Genomic DNA, 25060 nt, shown 5'->3' with positions numbered 1-25060 from the left:
GCCACCTGCCGGCCGCGCCGCGGCGCCGCACCGCACCGCGCCGCGCAGCCCCGCGCAGCGCCGCGCAGCGCAGCACCGCCCGGGCGCCGCCGCTCGCCGCCTTTCCCCCCCTTTTTTTGCTTTTTTTCCCTCCGGGTCGGGGCAGCGCCGCGGCTCGCCCCGCTGCGGGCCGTCTCCGGCCCCCCAGCCCGCTCGCTGCTCGTTCCCAAGCTCTTCTGCGGCTCCGCGGCGGGGAGGCGGCGGCGCGGGGCGAGGCGCGGAGTGGCGCTCCGGGGCGCGCCGGCGTCTCCTCGGGCGCCGGGGGGGACGGCGACGCCGCGCGGGGCGGGCGGGCGGCTCGGCGGCGCTTTCCGCGCAGGCATCGCCGCTGCTGCGGGGAAAAGTCGAGCGCTCTTAGCGTGTTACAGACACAGTCACACCTTGTAGTTCTGGAGGGAAAAAAAGGGGGGAATGGGAAAAAAAAGGAAAGGAGGGCAAGTCCAGCCGTTGGAACTGCTTGACAACGTTGCTTTTAAGATATTCTTGCTCCTGAGCGTTTCCCGTCCTCCTTAAATCGAGCATTGTGCTACGTTGTTTTTGCTTTCCCATTGCTAACCTGCAAGGAATACTGGGGAGTAAAAGCACCCTGAAAAGGGAACAACGTTGTGAAAGGACTGCGCTTTGTTAAGCGTTACTTTCCTTTCCTTTTCTTTTTTCTCTCTCCTGTTTTATTTTTTTTTCCAAGGCAGTTTCGGAATTTCATATGCTTGTCTGCAACTCATTGGAAATTATGCGCCATATTGAAAGTGACATATAATTATAATAATTACGGGCAATGAAAAGCGTGGCAATAATAGTAAATGTCCTACAGCTGTGAAGCTTCTGCATGAATTGATTTTAAAAGTGACTGACATTAAACCAGCTTGTGGCACGGGGGAATGCATTCATACATAGGTATTTCTTGGGGGCAGTGGGGACAGGGAATTGAAGTGAAGAGATACTGATTCGTAGCGTTTTCCCCCCTTGAAGCTCCAGAAAATGGTATCCGGACTAGGCTGAGCTAGTCGCTTGCTTTGAGTCCTAAATCCCCAGCAGAAAAAGCATTTCCTTTCGTTTAATTCCACAAACCAATAAAAGTTTGCTCTGTGCATACACGAGATTCCTCTTTGGTACAGAACAGATGCAGTGTCCATCCCGTCCCAGGCAAAGCCAGGCTGTCAAAAGGAGCCACTTAAAATGCCTGAAGTGAAAATAAAATCCAATATTCTAAAAGAACTCATTAGATTTTTTTTTCCTTACATAAATCCTATGTACTCGGAGCTGAGAAGCTACTCGTTTTGCAGGGAAAATTCCCTTGAAATCTGGACTTTTTTTGCAATACACTTCACTTTGATTTGGGAATATGAAGTAAGGGACCAGATGTTTGAAAGATGCTAGGCAAATGTTAGGTATCTTTGGTAGATAAATGAGAGCATATTTTTGCCAGTTCCCTTGATTTATTATGTATATGGAGAGCGTTTCGTCATAACTCTTTGTACTGTAACAATAAAAAAGAGCGATACTAAAGCAGCATGTCAGCGAGGAAATACTATTGGTGAAAGGTCTTCCATTTCAGATTAGACAAAAAGAGGGAAAACCAGATTTATCTCTGCACTGTAACTTCCGTGCGCTCGGGGCTGCTTGTCCTTGCAGATAGCAGCCAGTGTCACCGAGCGAGAAGCAGCGCTTCCTCTACAGCTCCGCGCTCCTTAAGAAGGGCAAGTTTCCCTGGAAAAGGGAGAGATAATAAGGATGACAGGGTGGTGTGCGTGAGATCGCAGACTTTGTTTTTATTAGAGAATTCCATGTTCATACCTAAGACAAACTCCAAACACAACACGTACAAAAATTAATAAAATATAACTTTTTGTTGTTGTTGCTTTTGCATCCTTTTAGGTAGTACTCGTTCTTTCAGTAGATTTTCTTAAAAAAAAAGAAAAACTAATTACAAAGACCCCAGGGCTTGATTAATTTACCAAAGGAAAACAAAAAGAAAAAGGAAAAGTGGAAAAAAACTATGTCAACCGTGCATGAAACATTTTTACAAAATGAAGACAATAAACACCCCAAATGACATATATTGCAGCACTTCCATTAAATACAAGAGTTAGCCGATTCCTAACAGTGACACCAAGGGTAGGAAGGCGGGTAGGAGTCCTGTTTTTTTTTTTTTTTTGTCTTTTCTCTTTCCCTTTCTTTCTTTCCCCCCCTTCTCTCTCTCTCTATCCCTTTACTTCTTTTTTTTTAGCTGGGGGGGAGGGGAGGGAGGTCTAGGAAGAAAAAAACGCAACTAGAAGCCTGATTTTTTTTTTCTGGACAGGACGGAATCACTAGGAACACGAGCCCAGGTCATTGGTGGCCCAAACTTTGTCGCCGCGGCCGCGGCCGCTGCCGCTGGTCCCACCAATGCGCCCGGCCGCGCTCCGCCGCCCGCTCGGCCCCGCTCGCACACGCTCACTCACTCCCGCTCTCGCTCGCTCTTTTGTGTGTTTAAATACTACTTTCACTCCGCCGCTTTCTCCTCCTCCTCCTCCGCGCTCAGCTGCGAGGAGTTGAGCAGTTTGTTCTCTTTTTTCCACTTCATGCGCCGGTTCTGGAACCAGATCTTGATCTGGCGCTCGGTGAGGCAGAGCGAGTGCGCGATCTCGATGCGGCGCCGCCGCGTCAGGTATCGGTTGAAGTGAAACTCCTTCTCCAGCTCCAGCGTCTGGTAGCGCGTGTAGGTCTGGCGGCCGCGGCGGCCGCTGGGCCCGAAGGAGGAACCTGTGACACCCGCGGGGAGAGGAAAGGGATAAAAAAGAGAGAGGAAGGGGAAGCGGGGGGAAGCCCAGCCCCGGGGTTCACTGGGGCCGCAGCGATGCCCGGCGACACCCGGGGACCTAAGCGCTCGCCGCCCCCCTGCCCTCCCCGCCGGGGGCCCGTGACCCCCCCCGGCTGCCGCGGGCGCGGGGAGCGGCGGGCCGAGGCGGCCGGGCGCGCAGGGCCCCGCGGCGCCGGGCTCCCCGCAGGCTCCGCGCCGGCCGCCCGGGCGCAGGGAGGGAGCTGAGGCTGCAGCCAGCGCCGGGGAGAGGAGACAGGGCCAGATCTATCTTATGCCATTATGAAAAATCGCAAGGTGTTCTCCCCCCCCCCCCCCGCTATTTTCCACCCTACCGGCAACTGTAATAGATCTGAGCATTTAAGCAATAATGAAGTGAATCGATCTGCCCAAACTCTACATTAAAGAGGACACAACACTTTATGTCCCTGCGCTAATGGACATCAATTTGGAACTTAAAAGGCAACAAATGCATCTAAACATGGGAAAGAGGGTGGTGAGCCTCTACTTTTTTTTCTTCCTTTTTTTTGGTCCTGATTGAGGAAACAGCACTTAAAGAAGTCATATATCACCAGGGGAAAAAAATTCTCCCCAGGCAGACTTTTCATTATGTGTGGGTTTCATTAAAAATGTAGCCCTCTCCCTTCAAATATTTAAACACTTTTGTATTATTTAACTGCAGATCGGCACGCTGGCTAGGGATGGATGTGCGTGTGGGTGTGGAAACGTGCGTGGGTAAAGTCCTCCAGATCTGATTTAGGAAAGATATCGGTGCGTGTGGGGGACGGACAGAGACAAATCGCTGCCGCTGAGTGACACGCAAACTGGAATGTGCCGAAAGGGGGGACAGGGAAACGCTGTCTTCGGGCTTAAACGCGGGACAAACTTTCTGCCTGTTTTCCTGGCCGTGAAGGGGGGAAACTGAGCGAAAGGGGGGAATTCTTGAGCGGCCCGAAGTTTTGGAGCGTGTCGGGAGCCACTTGGAGTCTCGAGCGGTGCCGAACTTCCCGCTGCAAGTTTGGGCTCTAACGTGAACCTTCTCCTGCGCCTCTCGCTCGCTCGCGCTCGCTCGCTCTGGCGGTAACAAATAAGAAAGGGGGGGAGGAGATTGATTTATTTATTTCTGTAAAAGAGTAAACTCACTATTGCAAGAGTTCATCCGCTGCATCCAGGGGTAAACCGGGGCGGAACACTTTTGCTCCTCGCTCTCTCCGAACACAGTTTTGCTCTGCGCGCAGTCCGACTTGCGCGGCTCGGGGGCGAAGGGCACCTCGTCCAGGGCGGGGGGGGCGCCCGCAGGGTCCTTCTCGCGGAAGAACCCGCCGGCCCCATAGTCGCACGCGGAGCCGCGGCCGTAGGCGCCGGTGCCTTGCTGGTAGTAGGCGGAGGACGCGTAGCCCTTCTCCTGCACGCCCGTGGCTCCGTAGGTGCTGGGATAGTGCCTCAGAGGATCCGCATAGCCCGAGGGATACAGCGGGATCTGTCCCAGGAAGGGCTCCTGCCCCGCCGCCAGGCTCACCGGGAAGGTCGAGTTGACAAAATAAGAACTCATTGGAAGGAGCCCGCCGTCCTTTCCCGGCTTTATGATTTGTTGTGTTTTATAGTCCAAGTGGTTTAGCTATTAGTAGTATATCGGAGATTGGGTTTTAGCTGAAGGGAGATGGCGTGGTGCCAGCGAGGGACACAAGGAAATACAACCATCTGATCATGGGCTGACCAATAGCAGGCGCCTGAGGTTGCAAAATAGCACCCATGAGGAGCTGAGATTGCACCAGGGACCCCAAGAACAAACCATCCACCCCCTTTTCCCTCCCTTTTAAACAACAGAAACGCACCCCCTTAACCAAATACATAATATCTGCGGAAAGAAACATTCCCGGCGCGCTCGGAGCTTCATAAATAAATAAACGCCCCCCCCCCCCCCGGACCCCGGCACGGGGGTGTGAGAGCCCTGTGCGCGCTGCCGGGCGCGCATATGTATTTACACACATGTAATGCATACAAATACCTGGGGTAAGTGGGAGAAAAGTTAATTGTTTGCATTCGGAAAACTTTAACCCCTCGCGTCTGCAAATCATCCCAAAATATCTGGTAGTCTTCTACAGTAAAAAAAAAAAGTTTTGTTTTTTTTGGTGAACTTTTGCAAAGAGGAGATCCCGTTGATTTGATTAACTTAGATTTGCTATAGCAGAAGAAATCGGTTTTGACAACTTATTTTTGTTCATGTTTACCTAATTACCATAGATTATCATTTTCTCTTAAAGAAAGCGGCGCCTGCTTAAACCAAACATTTGCTTTTCATTTATGTTATCTTTTTTCCCACCTTTTTTTCTGCAAAAGCTACATATCCGGGAGATAAATGGAAAATCGAAGCATTTCCTTTATCCTTTGCTAAATCCCGATCTGCTTTGGAGTCGTGTACCGCATTGTGCCCTCTTGCGTTTTTTTGTTAATACCAAATCTATCCCCGACCTTTTACGGCTAAAAGGAAACCTTGGGTTACGGTCAAGAGCCGAGTTTATTGATTGTTACCGATGGAGATTTTTTAGGAGAGGAGAGCTCGTCGCGGGGTGGGTCTGCGCCGGGAGGTGCGCAGGGATCCTGCCTTCCCCCTTCCCTCTTTGCGCCTGGCCCCATTGCAAAATTCCTATTTTGTACAAAGTTAAACCGCTGTAACGGATAAGCTCGAAAGTCTCCAGCAATTCTCTGCCACCCTGAAAGCCGCCCTTCGGGCCGGGCTCCGTCTGCCTGGTTCCGCTACCTGGCGCATCCCTCCGCCAGCTCCCCTTCGCCCGAGGCAGAGGGGCATCTCAGCACACCGCCGTCCCTCTTTTTTTTCCCCAAACGGGAAAAAGAAGAGCGATCTTACAGGGGAAAAAAATCTTAATCAGAACCGGGAATGTCCATTGAACATTCTCATTTTATAAAGGATTTGTTTCCTGTCCAAATTTGTAGCCATCTGTCTGTCGGGTATTATATGCAGCGCGATGACACGCCTTATAACACACACTCCCCTGTACTTGGATCTGGGCTGTGTGAGCCACAAATCTAGAATTACAGATATTGCATGGCCACCGCAGAGCTGCCAATGCGGTTCTCTCTGACGGAGCTCCAAGTATCTACGAAACTGGTATCTTATTACGAGCTAATTTATTTTAAACATCATGTTTACAGCAGCAAAGCCAAGATTGTTTCATGCCACGGCTGCGATGAACATTTCGACTGAAACGTAATCCTTATAATTCAAGGAAATAACATGTAAAGGAAGTAGTTTTCCATCCTCCACCCCCTCTCTGACTGATATCTCTTATATTTGTTCTTGCAGAGTTTCCCTTTGTGTATGGAATGGACCCAAACTTACGTAGATCAGCTTTATTGGTATGCATGAAAAAAAAAATGTGCGATTAAGAGAGAACCATGACTGTAGAAGAAAAAAAAGGAATCCGATGAGAGGCTGAAGTTAGCTGCTTTGCAGGAGCCGGGCAGCGCAGATATTTGATTAGAATTACGCAATATTGATAGCACTGCAAAAACAGCGATTATCTGGCGTGATCAGCTCCGCATGCAAATTTTGGGCTAAGAAATTGGAAGTCCTGATAATTCAATGCGTGAGTACAACGGCTGGAAATGTTTCCTATAATATTTTCTCTCAGTTCTGGTTATTGCTATAAAATAAATCCCTAGAAATACTTCGAAAAACGTACTCGCCCCCCCTCCACAAGCTTTACCGCAGTAAAATATTGCTCATTCCCGTACCTTAGCGGCTAAGGCAGGCTTTTTGCAGAGCTTGCCCGTCGACATTTGTTAAGAAAATAAAATTCACTAATTGACATTGGCCGCTTGCTAATTGCTTATTGCCGATATTTTAGACACGCTGTAGATAAAAACAATATGTCTCGCCTCTGAGAAGCAGGGTAAAGCTTCGCTTGGCCGTATCGGTGGTTACTGGGGGGAGAAAAAGGAAAGAAGAAACTTGGTTGCCAGCATGACAAACCCGCCTGTCACCGTGCTCATCTTCCTCGGGGTCAGGCCCGCCGTCTAATTGGTTTCCCACCTATCATACATGTAAACGCGAGCAGCGGTCTTAAAGCGCACTAAATCTCAGAGAAGTGTATGTTTGGCACCGAGGTGGTTTCTATTTCCATTTTAATAGCTTTACCAAAAAAAAAAAAAAAAACCTAAACGGAGCCTTATTATCATAGCTGCTCAGCAGACGCGATGCTGCCTCCCTCGCCCGCGTCCCAAGGTAAAGCCGAGACTGATTTTGCGAATATATTTTCTTTGGACGCCTCCAGCGCCAGCCGAGCCGCGGAGGGACGCGGCCCCGGCCCCGCGGACGGCTGCAGGAGCGAGCCTAGACAGCAGCCCTAAGTTAGACCCGTCTTTGACCGCACCATTGCCATATCTTTATTGAGTCTTCGGTCTCATCTACTTAAAAACAGTCGCAGGGTTTGCTAGAGCCGCGATAAACTGGGGAAGCTGCGAGAGACACCAGAAGGTGGTACAACACGATTCGTTTTGTGCTGGGAATCCGTCTTTCCTCTCCTGACGGGCATCACTCAGCCGGCAGGGTATAAATAACGATAAAGAGACGCATTTACAGTATGGACGTTCGCAGCTCCCGGCCGAGGAAGGCTTTCCTTTCTGCCACTTTGCTTTTTCTGGCCAGCAAACGCCCGCCCCACAAAGCGGAGCCAGGCAGATAGATGAGGGGATTAAAACAACACCTAAATATTTCGAAATGCAAACAGAACAGAGCATTGCTTGTGCGAGAGCTAAGCTGGCTGAAGAACTTGGTAGAAAGTTCAGTGCAGTTGGTTCCAATAAAAAATGAAACTCTTTTTCATGTGGAGCTGGAATTCCCGACCCTTCTGAAGTGAGGACACAGCGGGGGTTCCCCGCCGAGGGACTTATTGCAGCCATAAAGTCAAGCAAACACCGCGAAAACACTTGAAAAAAACCCTTGTTCTTGGATTCAGACATAGAAAGGCATTGGCAGCAGAGAAGCTCCCCCCGTAACGCTCCCGCACACCCGAAATCACATGGGGAAAAGGAAAAGCAAGCCGCAGAAGTCGTGTAACCGCTGCAGCCTTGGCGCGTTTAAAACAACGACCCTGAAGGTGTAAAAAAATACGGTCTCTCTCCGCGCATAACCGTTTGAAACTTAATTTCCAGCAATTTAAGTTTAATTTACCTGACTTCCCGTGCAGTGCATAATAACCTCGTTAATGGGATCTTTGAAAAGGAGCAATAATAATCTACCATTGTTCCATTAAAGAGTGCAGCTAATTATTAACAAAAAAGGGGAGGGGGAGGAGGAGAGAGCATGGGGATAAGGACACTGGAGTAGTCAAAACGCGTCCAGACCGCACTGTTTCCACGAAAGCAAACCCGGAGACCAGGGGAAGGGGAAAGAGGGCTGCTGGTAAAAGCGATATTGGGTAAACAGAGAAGGGGAGGGAAATGCAAACACGTCTCGTGTAATACGGAAGGCGGCTGCTGCGGGGTGTTGGGAATTGCAACATGGAACAAGTTAATCGTGGCTGTTGCTAGTCAAAAGAGGAGAAACTTTCCCCCCCTCTCTTTAACATAGGCACTGGGCATCTCACTTTCTTAGGGAAAATGTCACCAGTCTAGACGTAAACAGTTGCCAGGAAACTGTGTGGTAGAAGGAGAAAACGAGCGGGAGAGCGAGCGGGAGGGGAGAGAGCGAAACCTTTTAAAATAACAGACGCGCATTGTCCCTTCAAAGCCTACAGCAACTTAAAAGTGATCCGTCGTCTGCCTCTGCGCTCCGCTCCCCTCCCCAGCAACCACCTCCGTTCTGTGTACACGACTTGACATATCTTTTCCAGACCCCGCTGCAATGACCGCTCAAAGCAATAAATAAATAAAAGCTCCTCTGCCCGCTATTACGAGCTCGGCTCCGCGGCTCGCCTGCGCCTCGCGCGTCCCGGCCGCGCTGCGCTTCCCCGGCTCCGCGCTCGGCTCCGCGCGTGGCGGACAAGCAGCATCTTCCACCGCCCGTGTGCGCGGGGCCGCGGAGCGTGGGGCCGCGGGCCCCTGCGTGCGAGCGCGGGTCGCTGCGCACATGGCCGCGAGCAGGCGCGCAGCTGCGCCCACGCACCGCCGGCCACGCGTGTCCGCACCCGCGGAGAGCGGCCGGGGGCGCAGCACCGCGCGGCTCCGCACCGCGCCTAGACGCCGCCGAACCCCAGAGCAGAGCCGAGGGAACCCGGGGCCCTTCGCAGCGGGGCTCCGGGCCGCGCGGTGCAGCCGCGGCCGCCGGCGCCTTCCCCCGACGCCCCCCGGGCGGGCGGCGCGGCTCGGCTCGGCGGCTCTGCGGGCCCCGCTGCCGGCCCGGGAGGAGCCGGGCCCCGCCGAGCCCCCCCGAGCCCCGCCGGGCCCCGCCGGCCGCAGCCCCCCGGGAGCCGCCGCCCGCCGCCGCCGACGGTAGATGGCAGCAGACGGCGGGGAATGGGCGAGCCCCGCGGCCGGCGGCGGCTCCGGGGGCCGCCGCTCCGGGTGGGTCCGCTTGGGTTTTATTGTCCCTTTTTTTCCCCCTTTTTTTTCCCTCGAGGAGGGAGCGGTGGGTGCTGCCGGGGGGGCCCCGCGACGGGCACCGCCGCCCCTCCCGGGGCCCCGGGCTGCTCGGCCGCCCCTCGCGGGACCGGCCCGAAATGGTTAAAAAGACCTGCTGGCGCCCAGCTGCGGGGCTTCCACAAGTGGTTGCCCACGCGGGGTGTGGGAGAGGGGCAGCAACCCGCCCCGGAGCCAGGTGGCTTTTTATTTTCTTTTTGCCCAGCTCCAGCAAAAGAAATAACCCCCCCCCCGAAAAAAAAATCACGAGCGCGGAGATACTCAGGGAAAACAGAGAAAAGCCTTTCCAACCGCATTAATTTTTCTGTGATTTATGAAAAACGTAACAAGTTCGGGAAGAAATGGCTTTTAAAAAATGACTTTCTGTTTATGATTTCCGCGGCTTGCGATCATTTACTCTTGTCCACACAATATTCCGGCACAGTCAGGCTAGGTGAGATAAATCGTCACGTCATAAAATGGTTTATGCTTAAGTAATGAATCTCTTCTTACTCCATCTCGCTTCACACATACAGGCTCCTACATTATCTTATTTTAAAAATCACCTCATAACAGTAGCAATTAGCACTATATTTCAAAATCCCGAAATCGTAAAAAACCACATTCAAAATGACGGGCATCTCTGGACAAATATTTTCTTAAAACCAAAGCAAGCGTTAGGCAACGGCGAGGCAACTGGAGGCTCCTTTCGCAGAGCCCGGTCTCGGGCTGCGGCTAGGACCAGCCCAGCGTGGGTCTGAAACACGAGACGCTGTTCCGGGCCGGGAAGCCGTAAAGCCGCGTTAACACCGCACCGCGCAATTAGAGACACGGAGCTTTATTGCACCGCAACGTCAGCTCCATTGGGGAGTTTCACGAGGGAAAAAAATGCAATGAGAGCGCTGCGCTCTGGGTCGCCTTCATTCTTATTATCTTTTTTCTCTTTTCTTTTTTTTCCCCCCTTTTTTTCCCCCCTAATTTCCAGAACCGCATTCTCGAGGACTGCCGCGAACTGCCCTCTTTGAAGAAACCACCCACGTAATAACGACCCTGGAGAGCAGCGCAAAACCCAGCCGGCGGCCGCGCCAACTTCGCCAAATTACTGGGCTCGCCCGAAGACAGGCGAAGGGGCAGGAGATCCTGCGAGGGGAAAAAATAAAACACGGCAACCGCCCGCAAGGAGCTTGGTGGTTTTTTAAAGGCAGTATCTAAAAGCCTCCGTGACCGAGCTACTGCAAAATCCTTCATTCCAAGTCTACTATCTCCAGGTGACCTTACAGGCTTTATATTTCTTTTTTTATTCGGTTGGTTTTTTCTCTCTCCCTTTCCTTTCCTCCCTTTCCTTCTTTCCTTCTTCCCTTTGCTTGCTTGCTTTCCTCTTTCTTTCTTTCTTTCTTTCTTTCTTTCTTTCTTTCTTTCTCTTCCTTTCTTTTTCTTTATTTCTTTTTCTTTTCCCTTCCTTCTTTTTCATTCCTTCTTTTTGTCTCTTTCCTTTCTTTCTCCATTTCTCTCTTTCTCATCCTATACTACACTTTTGGGGGAAGATTTCACTTAAGCAGATTTTAGCTCCCCCGACACCCCTGATTTCTTCTAGTGTTTCCCTTCCTTATCACTCCACCGTTTTCCTTGTATTTTTTTCCCTGCGTTAGAGGGGAGAGGGAGATGGGAATGAAATAGAAAAGGCAGTTTGACAAATGCATTTTCGCAATTAAAATTAAATGAAGAGAAACAGATATTATTCCCTTACCTTTTGACGTCCATTTCTGTGGTATATGTAAAATATATAGGGAGAGATAGACAGCGTTTGCTTATCTGTTAGCTGACAAATATTGTCCCAACCTGATAGCCGTCGATTGCCTCTCTGACTTGTGATAGCTTCTTGCATTTCTGTCATTTGCATAGAAAATGGAGTAACTTCCCTCTTTGAAAAATGATAGCCTCCACTCGGTCCAGAATCTCCACTTCCCCTCCATTACTACTGAGATTCCAAATCAGCAGGCAAATTAGCCCAGGAATTAAAAAAAAAAGCATATAACTCTTGTTGTGTGTGAGTGTGTGGATGTGTGTGTATATGTGTGCGTGTGTATGTGTGTATAGGCTTCCCCCCCTCCCCTCTCCCCTGTTTTAGCCCTATCGAGCTTATACACAAAAGTAAAAAAATGTAAAGAGGCGAGAGCCCTATAGAGGACACTGATCCGACCCAAGGTGCAGCGGACAGAAGAATGGTGCAATATAACCACATGGGAAATAATAAAAAGTTCATGTTCACGGTTAGCAGTCCACATGACCGGCTCTGGCCAATCCCAGAACCCAGCCACTCATAAAGTTCTATCACAAAGTTGTAAATTTTCATAAAACAACAAGGAATTTATTGCATTTCTTCATGACCGGTTTAACAGCAGTCTTTTTCTTAGCCGCCATCTTTTTTTTAAACAAAAATAAAAGAATATGAAAGGGGTTTCAGGGATTTTCCCCCCCTCGGTTGCCTATGGAGGAGTGTTTGATAGAAATAATCGAATAACACCTCACACATTACGCTAGGAGCAATAACCCCCCCACACCCCCAGAATAAGGAATTTGGGGTCGCCGTTGGCTTTTAAATGGGGGAAGATGCGGTAAAACAGTGGGGTTCGGGCGGGCGCTTGATGCCTTTTTTTTAGGGCAATTTGGGAACCTCTCTGCTGCCGGGGGCGGCCGCGCTTGCAGGTCTCGGGAGAGGGAGGCGGGTGAAGGTGCCGTGTGCGGCAGAGCCCAGCGGCGGGCAGCGCCCCGGCCCCCCCGGCCCCCCCGGCCCCCGCTATAGCGCGGCCGCCGCTGCCGGGGGGGCCCCGCCGGGGAGCTGGGTCACCCCGCCGGGAAGCGCTGCCCGCAGCACTGCAGAGGCTCGCCGTGCCCTGCTTCGCCCCCTTTTTTAGCTGTAATTATTTATTTAACGCTCTTGACTCGCTCCTCGCCCCGGCTGCAGAGGGGCAGCGAGCCGGGCCGGCGCAGCGCAGAGGCGCAGGAACGGGGGAAATTTCTGGAAATCCCTTTTTTTTCCCCGCTGTGCACAGAGCGCTGCTGCGGAGAGCTTTCACCGGGGGAGATCGTCCAGGAAAACGGCAGATTTCCCCTTCTCAGCAAGCGGGATTTCGGCGTGCAAAAGCCGCAGTAGCTGCTGCCTGTAATAACGGGCTTGCCCTAGTTAGTACGTGCAGCCGGTGCCGCACGTCTGTGCTGCGCATGTGGGCGCGCACGGGCTCGACGTGGCACCTTATTTGCGCTGGAAGCTGCCGAAGGATGCCCCGCGCCTCCTCCGCGGGCGAGGAGTTACCCGCGGCCGCGGTGGCGAACAGACAGACAGACAGAGCAGGAAGGCAGGCGAGAGGGTGGAAAGCTGCCACTGCCAAGCCAGCACCACCTCCGAGCGCTCTGCTTTTTTTTTTTCTTTTTTTGGTGCATTTTACGCACACAGTGCGGAGCAAATGGCGTGGAGGCTCCGCCGGGGGAACGCGCGTCCTCGCTGCGCGCCCGCGCAACGTAAATAAACAAACAGCGCGGAGGGGGGACGCGCGGCCGCTCCCGCCCGGGCCCTGCTTTCCCCGCCGCTGCTCTGCAGCGCTGATTTCCCTGCCTTTAATGGCTTTCATTTATTTTATGTGTGCTTTGATGCTAAACATTATTTGGCGCTAATGAAATAGTTACAGTCCGCAATAAAGTAATTGAAGGGTGGAGGGAGAATCTCCAAAAACTAAACCCACAGCAAAATATATCGTCTTGCTGCAAATTGGTTACAGGAACAAGCGAATTAAAACAAGGGCGAAAAGCCTATTCGAGCTGTTTCTGACTGCTCTGCATTCCTCCTTTTTCATTCCTCCTTTTTCCTCTTACCTACTTCAGTAGCAGCCACGGCTCAATCCCAGAGAGGGAGGAGAAGGGCGACCAGCCCGCGGCTCCAGAGCCCCGAACAGGAATTACAGTTTTGGTGTATTCGCCAAACGTATTGAAAAGGCACTGAAATGTTGAAAACTGTAGCGATGCTAAAAAATGAGACCTTTTTAGTGATACGCTGGGGTGTATTTTAATATAAAAGGCTCTTTGATATATTGACCTTACCTAAGGAAAAGGAACCCAGTGCCCCGGTGCTATTTTAAGAGGAGGGGAAGGAACGCAACACAGCTGTAGATTATTGGAGATTTTCTTTTTATTTCGAAGAATAATAATCACAGACGAGAAAAAAGCAACGCGTCGGCATTAAATAATTTGCTACTTCGATATACAACATTTTACGTAGCACAATATTAATTCCTTTTTTTTTCCCCTAGAGACTTGAACAAAGAAGTAATCCAGGTAAAAATATACACAGACAAAACAGCATAGCGACGAGAAAAGAACCACGGAGGTTACAGGGAGAAGGTATAATCATCCTTCATATTATGTACAGGACTATATACGCTAAGTATAATTTGCATTCAGACTTTCAGGTCACATTTTCTAAATTAAAGGTGCTAAACACGACCACGTTACTTCATACCAAAAAGTACACGGCGAAGTACAAACGGAGATTTACAAATTACTTGTACTATAGGAAGACTCACATAGAAAAATGTATCTATTCTGACTCTAAAGCCACATTTAATAGGTAGATATTCATTCTATTGTACAAAAAAAAAAGACTTTAATATAGGTAGTATTTTTTCAGTGTCAGGAAACACAATGTATCATTCCTAAGGTTTTTAATTATTTACGCACTTATCATTTATGTATTTTAATATATAGTCTTTGCGGTGTGTTTTCCCCCCCTTTTCTTTTCGTCTGGGGTTTTCACGTTTCCTGGCTCCCCCCGCCCCGAGCAGCTCCCTCGCCCTTTCACTCCTCCTCGTCGTCCTCCGCGTCCGCCTTCTCCGGGCCGCCGGCGCCGGGGCAGACCGTCTTGTTCTCCTTCTTCCACTTCATGCGCCGGTTCTGGAACCAGATCTTGATCTGGCGCTCGGTGAGGCAGAGCGAGTGCGCGATCTCGATGCGCCGCCGCCGCGTCAGGTAGCGGTTGTAGTGAAACTCCTTCTCCAGCTCCAGCGTCTGGTAGCGCGTGTAGGTCTGGCGGCCGCGCTTTCGGTCCGCGCCTGCGGAACAAGGTCGGAGGCGGCTGAGCCGGGCCGTGACGAGGCTGCTGGGGTGTCCCCCGCCCTCTGCCTCTTGCCCGCGGGGTTCCCGCTCCCTGCTTCACCCACGCACCGTGCCGGCTCTGCAGACCCTCTCGCTGACACCCCGTGCGAGCTCGGAGCGGGTTCTCCGCGTTGGCAAGGTCTCACCCTCCCGCTCGAGGCCTCCGCACCTCGCCCCGGCTGATCGCAGCCCCCAGGCCGCCGCACGCCGCGTCCCCCCCCCGCAGCAGGGGCAGCGCGCGGCGCTTTCGGGGCCTCCCCGCCGGCGAGCGGGGCTCCGTGTCCCCGCGTCGGGGCGCGACGCAGCAGCGAAACTTCCCAAAGTTTCCTGCCCCGTCGCCTCGACCCGCCGCCGCGCCCGCGCCGCGATTCCCGCCTCCATTTTCGGATGGTTGGGAAATAACTACATAAAGCGGAGCGAGAGCGAGAGCGGCAGCTGTTGCCCGCACAAATCCAACTATTTGTCCTCTCCTAAAGCTGTCATCGGGAAGCCTGCTCGGAAGGTGTGTGGTGTTCCCAATTATTTGGGGGAATGTGGCTCCCGCCCCGCCGGGGCTGCGCAGGCCCTGGCGGCCCGGGGAAATGCCCCAAACTCCGCGGCCCCCCCCAACTCCCCAGGCGGCTGGGAGCAGGCGTTGGACAGGGCCCAGCTCCTACTTCTCCCCCTCCCCCCCGATATTTCCTGGAGCCCAATTGGAAATAATTATACAATGTGGTGCTTGTGGTGCTGGGTATCTTTTCTCTGTAAAAGCTAAATGTGTCTCTCTTGTACAACATGTCCCTTGCGGGGCGGTGGGGATGGCGAGCAGCAGCCCTCGGCCTCTCCTCCACACATTCCACTGGACTCCTCTTCTTCTCCCCCCCCCCCCTTTTTTTGTTTTGTTCTTTCTTTTTAACAGAAGAAAAGATCCAGTCATTAAAAGAAGAAAAAAGCAAAATAGCCAGGCTAGCTGTAAAGTAAAAATGTGCAGGTCGTGGAATGTGGGTTGTAAAATCCGCTGAGGGGAGAGCCATAAACTGCTGCTGAATAGGGATGACAACTCTATCTCTGCTGCTGATGAAATTCCGCAATCAAGCAGCGGCCGAGAGGGGCGGGGGGGCCCTGCCCGGGCGCCTGGGCCCGGCCGCCGCTGCCTGCGGCCCAGCGGAGCCCCGGGCGGGCAGGTTGGAGCCGTCTGCCCGCTCCGGGAGCCTCTCTAAGGCTGGTGCTCGCGGCGTCACATGCTAAAAGGGGGGTGCGGGGGGGGGGGGTTCTTAAATCTGAAGTCAGATAAAAGCGGAGATGAAGTGTTTACGACCAGAAATATTTGGTCTTTGATAAATCAACTGTAAAAGGGAATGAATTATGGAGCAGGTAATGGAAAGAACTGACCACCAAATAAGTGCGAGGTGACTCCTGCCTTTATAAGCCGCGATGCACCGGCTGCTCCGCTCTTCTCCTTCCCCCCCGCTTCGCAGGGAGCCTGGCCCGCGCTCCGGCCCCCCCCCCCCCAAGTTTACCGGCAGCCCCGTTCCCCCCCCCGGCTGCCCCGCTGGCGGGGACGCGCTCGGGCTGCCTCCGGCGGGGCTCGCCCGGTGCCCTCGGCTCCCGGCGGGGCAGCAGCGCCTTTCCCTGCCCTTCCGCGGGCTGCGCCGGGGGGAGCGCCGCGCCGTGCCGGTGCGGGGCCCGGTGCCCCCAGCAGGCCCCGGCCCCGGGAGCCCCGCTGCCTGCAGCCGGCCGGGGGGGCGCCGGCCCCGCTCCCGCACGGGAGATGGATCTTTGTCACATGTGAGTTGACACTGGTGCCCCGGGAAGGAGCAGGCTGCTGACCCGGGGGGGGGGGGGGGGGCAGCGGCGCTGAGCGGGGCCGGGCTGGAAGCGCACCCGAAAGGCGGCACCGCCGGGGGGGCCCGGCCGGGCCGCGGGGGGGGCTGCGCCGGGACGGGGGCAGCACCCCGGGAGCCCCCAACTTCGGGGGCTGGCAGGGACCCACCGAGCAGCTCCGGGCAGGTCCCTTCCCACCGGAGCAGCGCCCAGAGAGCCTCCCCGGCGTCCGGGGGCTACCGGGCCCCTCCCCGGGCCGCCGGGCCGCTATTTTCCGGGGGATCGCACCCACCGGCGGGGCCCCCTCGCAGCCCCCGTGTGCACCCCCCATCCGGGTGCGGGCCGAAATGTCACCGCTTGGAAAGCAGAGCTTTTAATTGCACAAGGAATGATGTGTGGCTGCTTCTGATGGCAACACGCTATGCTTAATTGCAGTGTCTGGGACGTTGTGGTGAGGGGCCGGCAATTGAAGGTTTGCAATCTAACAGAAACCAAACCAAGCTTGCAAGCGCCTCCCATCAATAGTTTCTTTAAGAATCTATACCTCTCTGTGCGTGGGGCTAGCACAGTCTCCATCCTGCAAATACAGGAGGGGAAGGGGATGGCCACTATTTCTGCAGCTCTGGCTGTCCCCTCTGAGACAAACTGCCTTTGCGCGGCACATCCACGGCCCCAGCACCGCTAATAAATATTTAAAGCTAAAGGCTGGCTTTCGGGGGGGGGGGGGGGGGCTCGCTCCCTCTGCCTCTCTCCCTCCGTCTCTTTCGGAGAGACAGATTCGTTTTCGGTGAAACGTCATGCGAGGAGTTGGGGACAGGTCCCCCCTCCCCCTCGCCCGCCCCCCCCCCGCACGCCATCACATCACTGACACCCCCGCGGGTCCCGGCGGGCGCGGGCGCCTACCTGTGCTCCGCATCCAGGGGTAGATGCGGAAGCTGCTGTCGCTCTGCAAATCCGAGTCCCTCTGGTCCGTTTTGCTGCAGTTCTGCTTGGAGGCATCTGCCGGGCACATCATGGAGAGGTTTTGCTCGAAGGGGGAACAGTGCATGTTGAAGGAGCCGGGCTCCAGGCCGTAGCCGGACGAGTACATGCTGGGGGGCTGGGGGTGCACGGCGCTGCCGCTGGAGTAGAGCCCGGGCATGGAGGCGGCGAAGGGAGGCGTGGATCCGGCCCCATAGCCCGCTCGCTGCGTGTTGGAGGCGAAAGCGCAAGAAGTTTGCTCAGGAAAGACTCCGGATGGGAAAACCGAACTTGCGGCTTGATATTTAGAAAATAAAGCATTCGCATAATACAATGAACTCATAATTTGGCCGGGTGATTTGTAGGTCGGGACGTTTTAGTGTCGGTTTTACGAGGTACCGTGATATATTACGGAATTAGAGTCCAGATTTACACCAAAAAGGACCCCTTTTTCCTCCCGGCCCATGTGACGCGCGGGCACGTGGCTCCGGCGGCGCCAATCGCCGCCCGCTCCCTCCTCGGGGGCAAAAAATTGTAGTGCTGCTGGATTTATAAAATATGATAAATAATTGATGCGATATAAAACCCTCCAAGATCTATGCTGGAAGGGGTGAAATTGTGCTGGAGTCGATAAGCAACCTGTAATCAGTTTTCAGCTGAGACCGAAGGAGAAAAAGAAAGAAGTGTGTGTTGGGGGGGGGGGGGTAAAAAGCACGTTGCTGATAAGCCGGCGGCTCCCTCTCGGTCTCTCTCTGCTGGAGGAAAGGCAGGAGCGGAGCCCTATTTATCCCCTTATTGATCCCGTCTAAAATTCCCTCCTTCGCACCATTTCCCTGGCTCCGAGGTACTTTTTCACCAGACTGTCCATAATTTCCTCCCCACCCCCCCTTGCCCCCCTCTCCCTCCGCGGCCGCCCCCCAAAAGACAAATGTCTCATTGATACCTAATACTTTCAGGGTCCTTTTTTTTTCCTCCAAAATGCCATTCAGCTCTATATCTAATTTGTTCTAGTGCCACAGGCTTTGAGCTTCTTATTGAGCTGGCATTCGCTTTTCTTGTTGCGAAAAATAAAGACTATACAGATCCCTTGTTCAGCGTGTCAGCGCTTCTGCAGGAGGCAATTACAGTTATAAGTAAAACGTTACCAGCTGGCTGCTTGGCTTTCTGCTGGGGAAGCAGCGAGCCCTCCCCAAAGGCGATCTGCCTCGCTCCTTTTCGAGGGAAGGGGGGAGAGAAAGCAAGCAAGCAAGCAAGCAAGCAGGCAGGTCTTACTGGCAGCAGAAGCCCAGACAATGGTGGATGCGCAGCCAGGCTCTGCCCCGGTTCTCCTCTCCCAAGGTTACGGCGGGGGATGTGCGCGCACCCCGCGGCCGCGCTCCGCTCCGCGGCTCGGCGGGCGAAGGCGCAGGGAGCCGCTCGGGCGCGGGGGGCGAGCGGAGCGGAGCGGGGAGGGAGGGCGGCCCGGCCGCGGCTCCGGCCCGCGGGGGCGGCGGGGAGGGAGGGAGGGAGGGAGGGAGGGGGAGACGGGGCAGAAAGAAGAGAAAAACACAGATTACCTTCGGGCAGGGTTTCCACACCGCCTCCCAACCTGTCACCGCACCCGGACTGCTAGAAGCGGCAAGGAGAGGCGCAGCCATCGCGGCGGCCCTGCTGCCCCCCCCGGCCCCAGCCCCTGCCTGTCCCGGCAGCGCTGCGGCTCGCCAGCATCTCTGCAGGCGAAGAGGGCTTTGATGGCCCGGGCTGCGGCTCCGACACAATTGACTTTTATTTCCTTTCTATCAAAGTGGTCCTGGAGGAAATGAAGCAGGCGAAAAGAATGATGTCACGGAATTCTCGCTTGTAAACTTTATTGTAACTTTCTTCCGCCGCTTCCAGGTTTAGACAATAGAACAAAGTGGTGAAAGAACAACAAAATATATCATTAGTTCCCCCAATAAAGTAATTCACGTATACAGTATACATTCTTTTTCACAGTTAACCTAAAGATCACTTTACAACTTGCTTCACTGTGCGCATGCTAACTAAAGGAGAGAAAACGCTTTTTTTCTTGTCTTTTTTTTGTCATTTTTTCTTTTTTTTGGGAAGAGACATTTAAAAATTGTAAACAAAAAAAAAAATCCCGAACCAAACAAAAGAACAGAAGTAAGGAAAGTAAAAAGAGAGAGGGAGGGGGAGAGAGAGAGAGAGAGAGAGAGAAAGAGAGAGAGAGATAACTACAGCATAAATAGGCAGTTTCATGTTGTTGGGATGTTTGTTTCAATAGCTACCTCCAGTACATACAGATAAACCACAACAAAAAAGGTGGGAAATTAAAAAAGTGCACAAATGTAATTTCACATAACTCCTATAGCATTGAAAGCTATGTTAACCAACCCACCCCCCAGGAAAGAAGAGAGAGACAGAGAGAAAGACAGAGAGAGAGAGAAAATTTCACAGTCATGTTTTACATAAGCTATTGCGTTACACTACCACTAGTTAATAACTGGCAAAAGGCTGGAGAGACCTCCAGATCACTTCTGCATACTGTTCATTGTATCAAAGGATAATCAGGAAAGTGGTGCTTACAGCTATATTGTTTTACAGCAATAAAAGGGTTTTTTTCTTTCTCTTTTCTATGCATTGTTGGTTTTTTTCCCACCCCTCCCTTACATTAACTGCCATTAATGTGGGACTCGGGGGCTCTTCCACCCCAGCAGCGCTTGCCTTTCAGTCCTTAAAAATCCTTTTATTTCTTGTCCGCCTTCTGTGCTTCCCCTTCCTCGTCCACCTCCTGGGCTCTTTCCATTTTCTGTTTTTCCAGTTCTTCCTGCTCGCATTTGCTGCTGGGAAACTTGTCTTTGTTGTTTTCCTTTTTCCATTTCATCCTCCTGTTCTGGAACCAGATTTTGACCTGCCTTTCTGTCAATCCCAGGGCATGCGAGACCTCGATCCTCCGTTTGCGGGTCAGGTAGGGATTAAATAGAAATTCCTTCTCCAGTTCCAGCGTCTGGTAGCGGCTGTAGGTTTGCCTCCCCCTCCTCCGTCCAGCGGCTGCTGGGGAATTGCAAAGGTTGGGTGCAAGAGGGGAAGAAGAGAAGGAGGTTGAAAGATACATAAACCAGGCTCGGGAATAGACACACGCACACGCACACACACACACACACACACACACACACACACACACGCGCGGGAGGGGGAGGAAGAAAGGGCTCGCACAGGCGAGGGCAGGAAGCGAGCGGGCAGACGGAGCGGCTCCTCCGTAATATTGTACAAGGGAAGATGGTGCTGGGGGAAAGGGGTGATGGTGGCGGCGGGGGGGGGAGGGCCACCCCCGAGCCCGCTCCGAGCAGCCCCCCAGCTCGGGGCTCCCCTGCACGCTTAGCACTGCCACAACAACAACAACAACAACACCGGGCTCAGGCGCTCCGGGCTCCAAGCCGCTGCCCACCAAAAAAAATAAATAAATAAAAGGAGCCAGAGCGAGCGAGCGGCAGCACCGAAACCCCAAATCCAGCGCGGAGCAAAAACGAAGGGGCTTTTTCAGGCTATAAAAGTGCCATAAACTTTAAGGACGCTTCCTCCCACAGAAAGCCCCGCTCGCTCGGCCCCCAGAAGAAAAGGTCTCCTCCAGGGCAATTAAACTATAAAGCAATTTGCAAGTGCAAAAGTTTACCCCCAGCAAGCAGTAAAACCCGGGCAGCGGGGAAGAAAAGGGGCAAAGGCAGCGAGCGGGCGGGCGGACGGACGGAGGGACGGGCAGGGCGAGCGGGGCTGCTCGCGGGGCTCGCCGGGGACGCCGCTCGCCGTCCTTCCCACCTCGCCTCACCTTGCGGTCGCATCCAGGGGAAGAGCTGGGTGGGCGACGGGCTCTGCTCCGCGCTCTCCGCCTCCTCGCCGAGGCCGCCGGCCGCCAGCTTGCAGTCCGTGTACTGCACCAGCTCCGAGTCCTGGGCGGCGAAGAGGCTCTGCCTTTGCAAGGGCTCGTAGCCGTAGAAGTTGCCGGGGTCGCCATGGCACGCCACGGCGCAGGGATTCTGTTGGTAAGGGGAGCTGGAGAGCGAGGAGGCGCCGTGGTAAAACTCCTGGATCTGGGGGGGGTGCTGGAAGGTGCCCCCCGCGCTGGGTCCGTACACCACCGTGGGTCTGCCCCCGAGCTCCTGGGCGAACCCGCAGTCATAGTAGTTGGGACGCAAGGAGTCCCCGGTTTTGTATTTGGAGAAGAGTGAGTTGACGAAGTAGGAGCTCATTTTAATTTAAATAATAATATTTGGTTTTGGAGAAGAGGAAAAAAAAAAAAGCCAAGCAGACCAGACCGCGGGAATCTATTAGCAAAAAAAGAAAGCGCTAAGATGCTAAGCAACGACAGTTTGTGATTTCCAGGAATATAAAAGGAGGATATAATCAAAACTCTAAGCCTGCATGATATTGAATTCTTTCCTCCCCCCCCACCCCTAAAAAAAAAAAAAAAATCGCCACTTAAAGAGTTCTCGCTTTACATTTCCAAGAAGAGATGCCAGTTCATAAACAGTTTTCAGTGATTTACTTCAGCGCAAATGAGTTGTTTCATATTTTGCAGTGTCTTTTCATGATCATTTGCATCTATTACCAAAACCTCATCCTATTGGCTTCTCCTTACTCCACACGGACTCTGCACTGCATGATTGTGAAAGGAAGAGTGTGAGAGAATAAAGAAGGAAAAGCAAGCGAGGGGGAGAGAGAGAGAGAGAGGGAGCGAGAGAGAGAGAGAGAGAGAGGGAGCGAGAGAGAGAGGGAGAAGGAGGTGGGGTGAATATACGGATTAAATATGTTTAACTACCTACATTAATGAGATATCTCTCGCCTCACAACAAATCACATACCTAGACCACCCAAAAGATTGATTTTTTGGGAGTGTTGGAAAATTAAAGAGAAGCGCTCTCAGTCGTTAATTTCAAAATTTTAACGAGGCAGTTTTAGCCTTTTTAAATGTCAGGGTCGCTTTGGAAAACTGTAAAAGAACACGATTTAATTGCTACCAGTTTTAAAAGGTCCTATAAATGTAATTGGTATTTTAATACAAGTTATCAAATCATACAGCTTCTTACCCTAAACATATTTTAAAACAAACGAGGTAGTCATATTTAACATTTTAATGATCAATTTCCTTATTATTGATAAAGGTTTAACTATCACATGAAGGGAATTGCATTTGTAATAGCCCCAAAAAAGGCTGTAAACTGTTTAACAAACTATAAAACGCCATAAAGCCGGGGATGTTGTTGTTGTTTATACCGCACTACATAAAAGCCGTTAGGATTTTACGAGTTCGTTCCTCTACTGCTATAAAACAGAGGTTTCGATTGGACCCGTCCGCATTATAGCGAGATGTTGAGGTGTCAATATTGAATTAAAATGATTATAGTTTTTCATATATAACATTGACTTTTTGTGTCTCCCTCCCAGCCCCCTCGCTCCCTCCTCCCCCAGCCCCTGCTCACGCCGAGGACTCGCCGAAGATGTGTTTGGGGATGATTGCAAACTAAAAGTATTGTTTCGCTTATCACCTCCCCAGCAGAACCTTTATGGTCAGTAACTGATGGCTGCTTCCGCACCTCGCCCCAGCCTCAATAACTTTAATTTTTTTTTGCATGATACTTATAATGAAAAGTAGGGGGGAGAGGGGGATGGGGTAAGGGAAATAAGAGAGAGGCTTTCTATTTTATTGGCATTTGGTAACAACGGAGCAAACTTACCCCTAAGATGCCAACGCTGCAATTTCGCACAATCTAAGCACACAGGGGGTAGATTTTGAAATTCGTTTATCGCAGTCAGCAAATATTACCGAGACGTATTTCAGCTAATAACGACCCCAAACCCTCCCAACTTAAACACCGCCTCGGTGTGCCTGACACCCCCGCGCCCCTCCGCACCCCGCGCGGTGCCCGCTCCGTTCCCCAACCCTGCAGCGTGCAGAGAAGTTCAAGACACTCTTGTAAACCTCTCGCTTTTTTCCTCTCTCTCTGCCCGGGGTGGATTTCTGCTGCTTCCCATTGCATCCGTCTCCGCGATTTTGACTCCAGAAAGGTGAATAAGAGGATTTCGCTCTTTCCTGCCTTGAACCGAGGGACAATTCTCAAATATCCACTTCCACAGCGTGGAAAAGAGGGAAAAGTTTAAATGCTGCAGTCAGCCAGGCTTTCTGTGGCTTCGTTAAAAAATACTAACGTTAAAATTGACGGTGGGAACAGGCGTGGAATTAAAGAAGGAAAGAGAAAAAGAAAGAAAGAGAAAAAGAAAGCTAACAAAGATAGTAACGGAATAAAACTTTAAAACCATCCTTAGTGAAATAATTTAAGTAAATACGTTTATTTTATTTTGTGTAGGGATAATTTCAGCCTAGTCTAAAAGCCTTTTCAAGTAATTATTGTTGTTGGAATACTTGCAGTGGTATAATTAAGGCATTTCCCCCTCTAAAAGACAAGTTAACATTTTATTTTTCCCAACACTTTTATTGTCGATTGAGCAGATTTTGGTTTCATCTTTGAACATAAAAGCCTAGAAATGGTGCACAGAAGTAAATAGAGCTAAACAGCATGGTGTTAAGATACCCGATACTAGGATTTTCAACAAAGCAAAAACCTGAATCGGCTGAAGTGTTTTCAGAAAAGAACTTAGGTTCTTCTATGTGTATTTACATACGTACTTACATCTATTGAAGTATTTAAAATAAAAAAGAGCAGCAGTTCCCCTTCCTACGTGGACGCCGAGGAGGCGTGAGTTAAGTTGTTCTTGGAAGTTAACGTTTTTATCAAGTGCAGTAGAATTTTATGGTCTTGATGTGATGGTAACTCACCAAAGCACCAGAAATCAATGGCTGATCTTAAATCATTCATATACTGTACTCAGATTCCTGATGAAAGGAAAATGTTTCTATTATAAGAAAAAACAAGTGCGTGTGTGTGTGCGTGTGTGTGTGTCTGTGAGAGAGAAGATAATTTATAAATACCCAGTGGGGAAAAGATTTATTAGGAATTCACAAGGAAAAAAAAGAACCCCAAAGCCCTTACTAGGTAAACCTTAACTTTTCACTGCTCTGCGTTTTACCAAACACAGAAAGGCAGGATTTCTTTTATTTTTTAATCTAATTCTGTGTGTATTCGTATTTAATTTAATAGCATTTAAATAGAGTCTTGAGATGTTTAAACTTTGCCTCCTCAAACAACATTTTAAATAATATTGACAACGATTCCTTTTTCTGTTATGTGTATCGGGTTAGTTTGTTACATTCTCCCGAAGAACACTGCTTATCGGGAAGTGGACGTATTTTCTTGTGTAACTTAGGAGAAGCATTTATCCAGAAAATGTTTGGCCGTAGCAATATGAAATAAAACCTATGTTGAAATTATATTAATCATTTTCCTATGTTATTTGTAGCTGAATATAAGGGCTGAAACGTCTGAATAATTATTGTCTTGTGATTTTGAAGAAAAAAGGGCCAAATAGAAGTGAATTAATGGAGTTAAAAGTTTATGTTGTTGCTGTTACTGTATCAATGGAATATTCATACGTATTACAAATCGTGGTAATTTTATAACATTTTGGACTAATTTTCTATTTTGTAGCCTTTTAAAAAAATCTTCTCAAATATAATATGCGAAGACGTTGGGCAAGAAGCAGCAGCATTACCAAAAGACGGAGCAAATATACCCCAAATGATCGCCTCAGCTTCCAAAAAGCACAGACTATTTTTCAGCGATGGCTATGAGAATTAAAGATGTA

The 25060-nt window shown here is 51.4% G+C and overlaps 3 protein-coding genes and 2 long non-coding RNA genes across 12 annotated transcripts in view; 2 read left to right on the top strand and 3 right to left on the bottom strand.

Annotated features, from left to right (window-relative positions):
• Nucleotides 1–11666, bottom strand: part of LOC112987190 (homeobox protein Hox-B3) — a 55680-nt gene extending 44014 nt beyond the window's left edge. Inside the window, exons 1-3 of one of the 3 annotated variants that reach the window (XM_064524634.1) lie at nucleotides 11163–11302; nucleotides 3980–4566; nucleotides 1789–2781 (exon numbers count right to left, since the gene is read on the bottom strand). In XM_064524634.1, the coding sequence (XP_064380704.1) occupies nucleotides 2522–2781; nucleotides 3980–4388 (669 nt within the window). In that variant the 5' untranslated portion in view covers nucleotides 4389–4566; nucleotides 11163–11302 and the 3' untranslated portion in view covers nucleotides 1789–2521. Of the gene's footprint in view, nucleotides 1–1788; nucleotides 2782–3979; nucleotides 4567–11162 lie in introns of those variants that run through there. The other 2 variants (XM_026106950.2, XM_064524633.1) reach the window with 2 other exon arrangements.
• Nucleotides 1–13712, top strand: part of LOC112987191 (uncharacterized) — a 30263-nt gene extending 16551 nt beyond the window's left edge. The window contains exons 3-5 of the long non-coding RNA XR_010392579.1: nucleotides 6162–6444; nucleotides 10401–10683; nucleotides 12469–13712. This is a non-coding gene — a long non-coding RNA (uncharacterized LOC112987191). The remainder of the gene's footprint in view (nucleotides 1–6161; nucleotides 6445–10400; nucleotides 10684–12468) is intronic.
• Nucleotides 13577–19026, bottom strand: HOXB7 (homeobox B7). Of its 5 annotated transcripts, none has more exons than XM_026106964.2 (4): nucleotides 18880–19003; nucleotides 18267–18431; nucleotides 17267–17549; nucleotides 13577–14517 (listed from the first exon to the last, which is right to left on the bottom strand). In XM_026106964.2, the coding sequence occupies exons 3-4, from the start codon at nucleotides 17502–17504 to the stop codon at nucleotides 14264–14266; spliced, it is 492 nt and encodes a 163-aa protein (XP_025962749.1). In that variant the 5' UTR covers nucleotides 17505–17549; nucleotides 18267–18431; nucleotides 18880–19003; the 3' UTR covers nucleotides 13577–14263. The 5 variants fall into 5 exon arrangements, with proteins under 5 accessions (XP_025962749.1, XP_025962751.1, XP_025962748.1 ...); XM_026106966.2 differs by lacking the exon at nucleotides 18880–19003 and adding an exon at nucleotides 18596–18763; XM_026106963.2 differs by lacking the exon at nucleotides 18267–18431 and having other exon boundaries at nucleotides 18880–19026.
• Nucleotides 19027–19153: 127 nt separating this feature from the next.
• HOXB8 (homeobox B8) lies at nucleotides 19154–22645 on the bottom strand. Of its 2 annotated transcripts, none has more exons than XM_026106959.2 (2): nucleotides 21129–22645; nucleotides 19154–20353 (listed from the first exon to the last, which is right to left on the bottom strand). In XM_026106959.2, exons 1-2 carry the CDS (start codon nucleotides 21547–21549, stop codon nucleotides 20049–20051), a joined length of 726 nt encoding a protein of 241 aa, XP_025962744.1. In that variant the 5' UTR covers nucleotides 21550–22645; the 3' UTR covers nucleotides 19154–20048. The 2 variants fall into 2 exon arrangements, with proteins under 2 accessions (XP_025962744.1, XP_025962743.1); XM_026106958.2 differs by having other exon boundaries at nucleotides 19154–20356; nucleotides 21129–21549.
• A 122-nt stretch (nucleotides 22646–22767) lies between these two features.
• Nucleotides 22768–24686, top strand: LOC135330604 (uncharacterized). Its single transcript, XR_010392580.1, has 2 exons — nucleotides 22768–22866; nucleotides 23362–24686. It is a non-coding gene; the product is annotated as an uncharacterized LOC135330604 (long non-coding RNA).
• The last annotated feature ends 374 nt before the right edge of the window (nucleotides 24687–25060 follow it).

This window comes from Dromaius novaehollandiae, chromosome 22 (assembly GCF_036370855.1).
Source record: "Dromaius novaehollandiae isolate bDroNov1 chromosome 22, bDroNov1.hap1, whole genome shotgun sequence".
NCBI classification, from domain to species: domain Eukaryota; kingdom Metazoa; phylum Chordata; class Aves; order Casuariiformes; family Dromaiidae; genus Dromaius; species Dromaius novaehollandiae.
The sequence above is the reverse complement of the archived record's forward strand: the minus strand, read 5'-3'. Positions and strand labels throughout refer to the sequence as shown.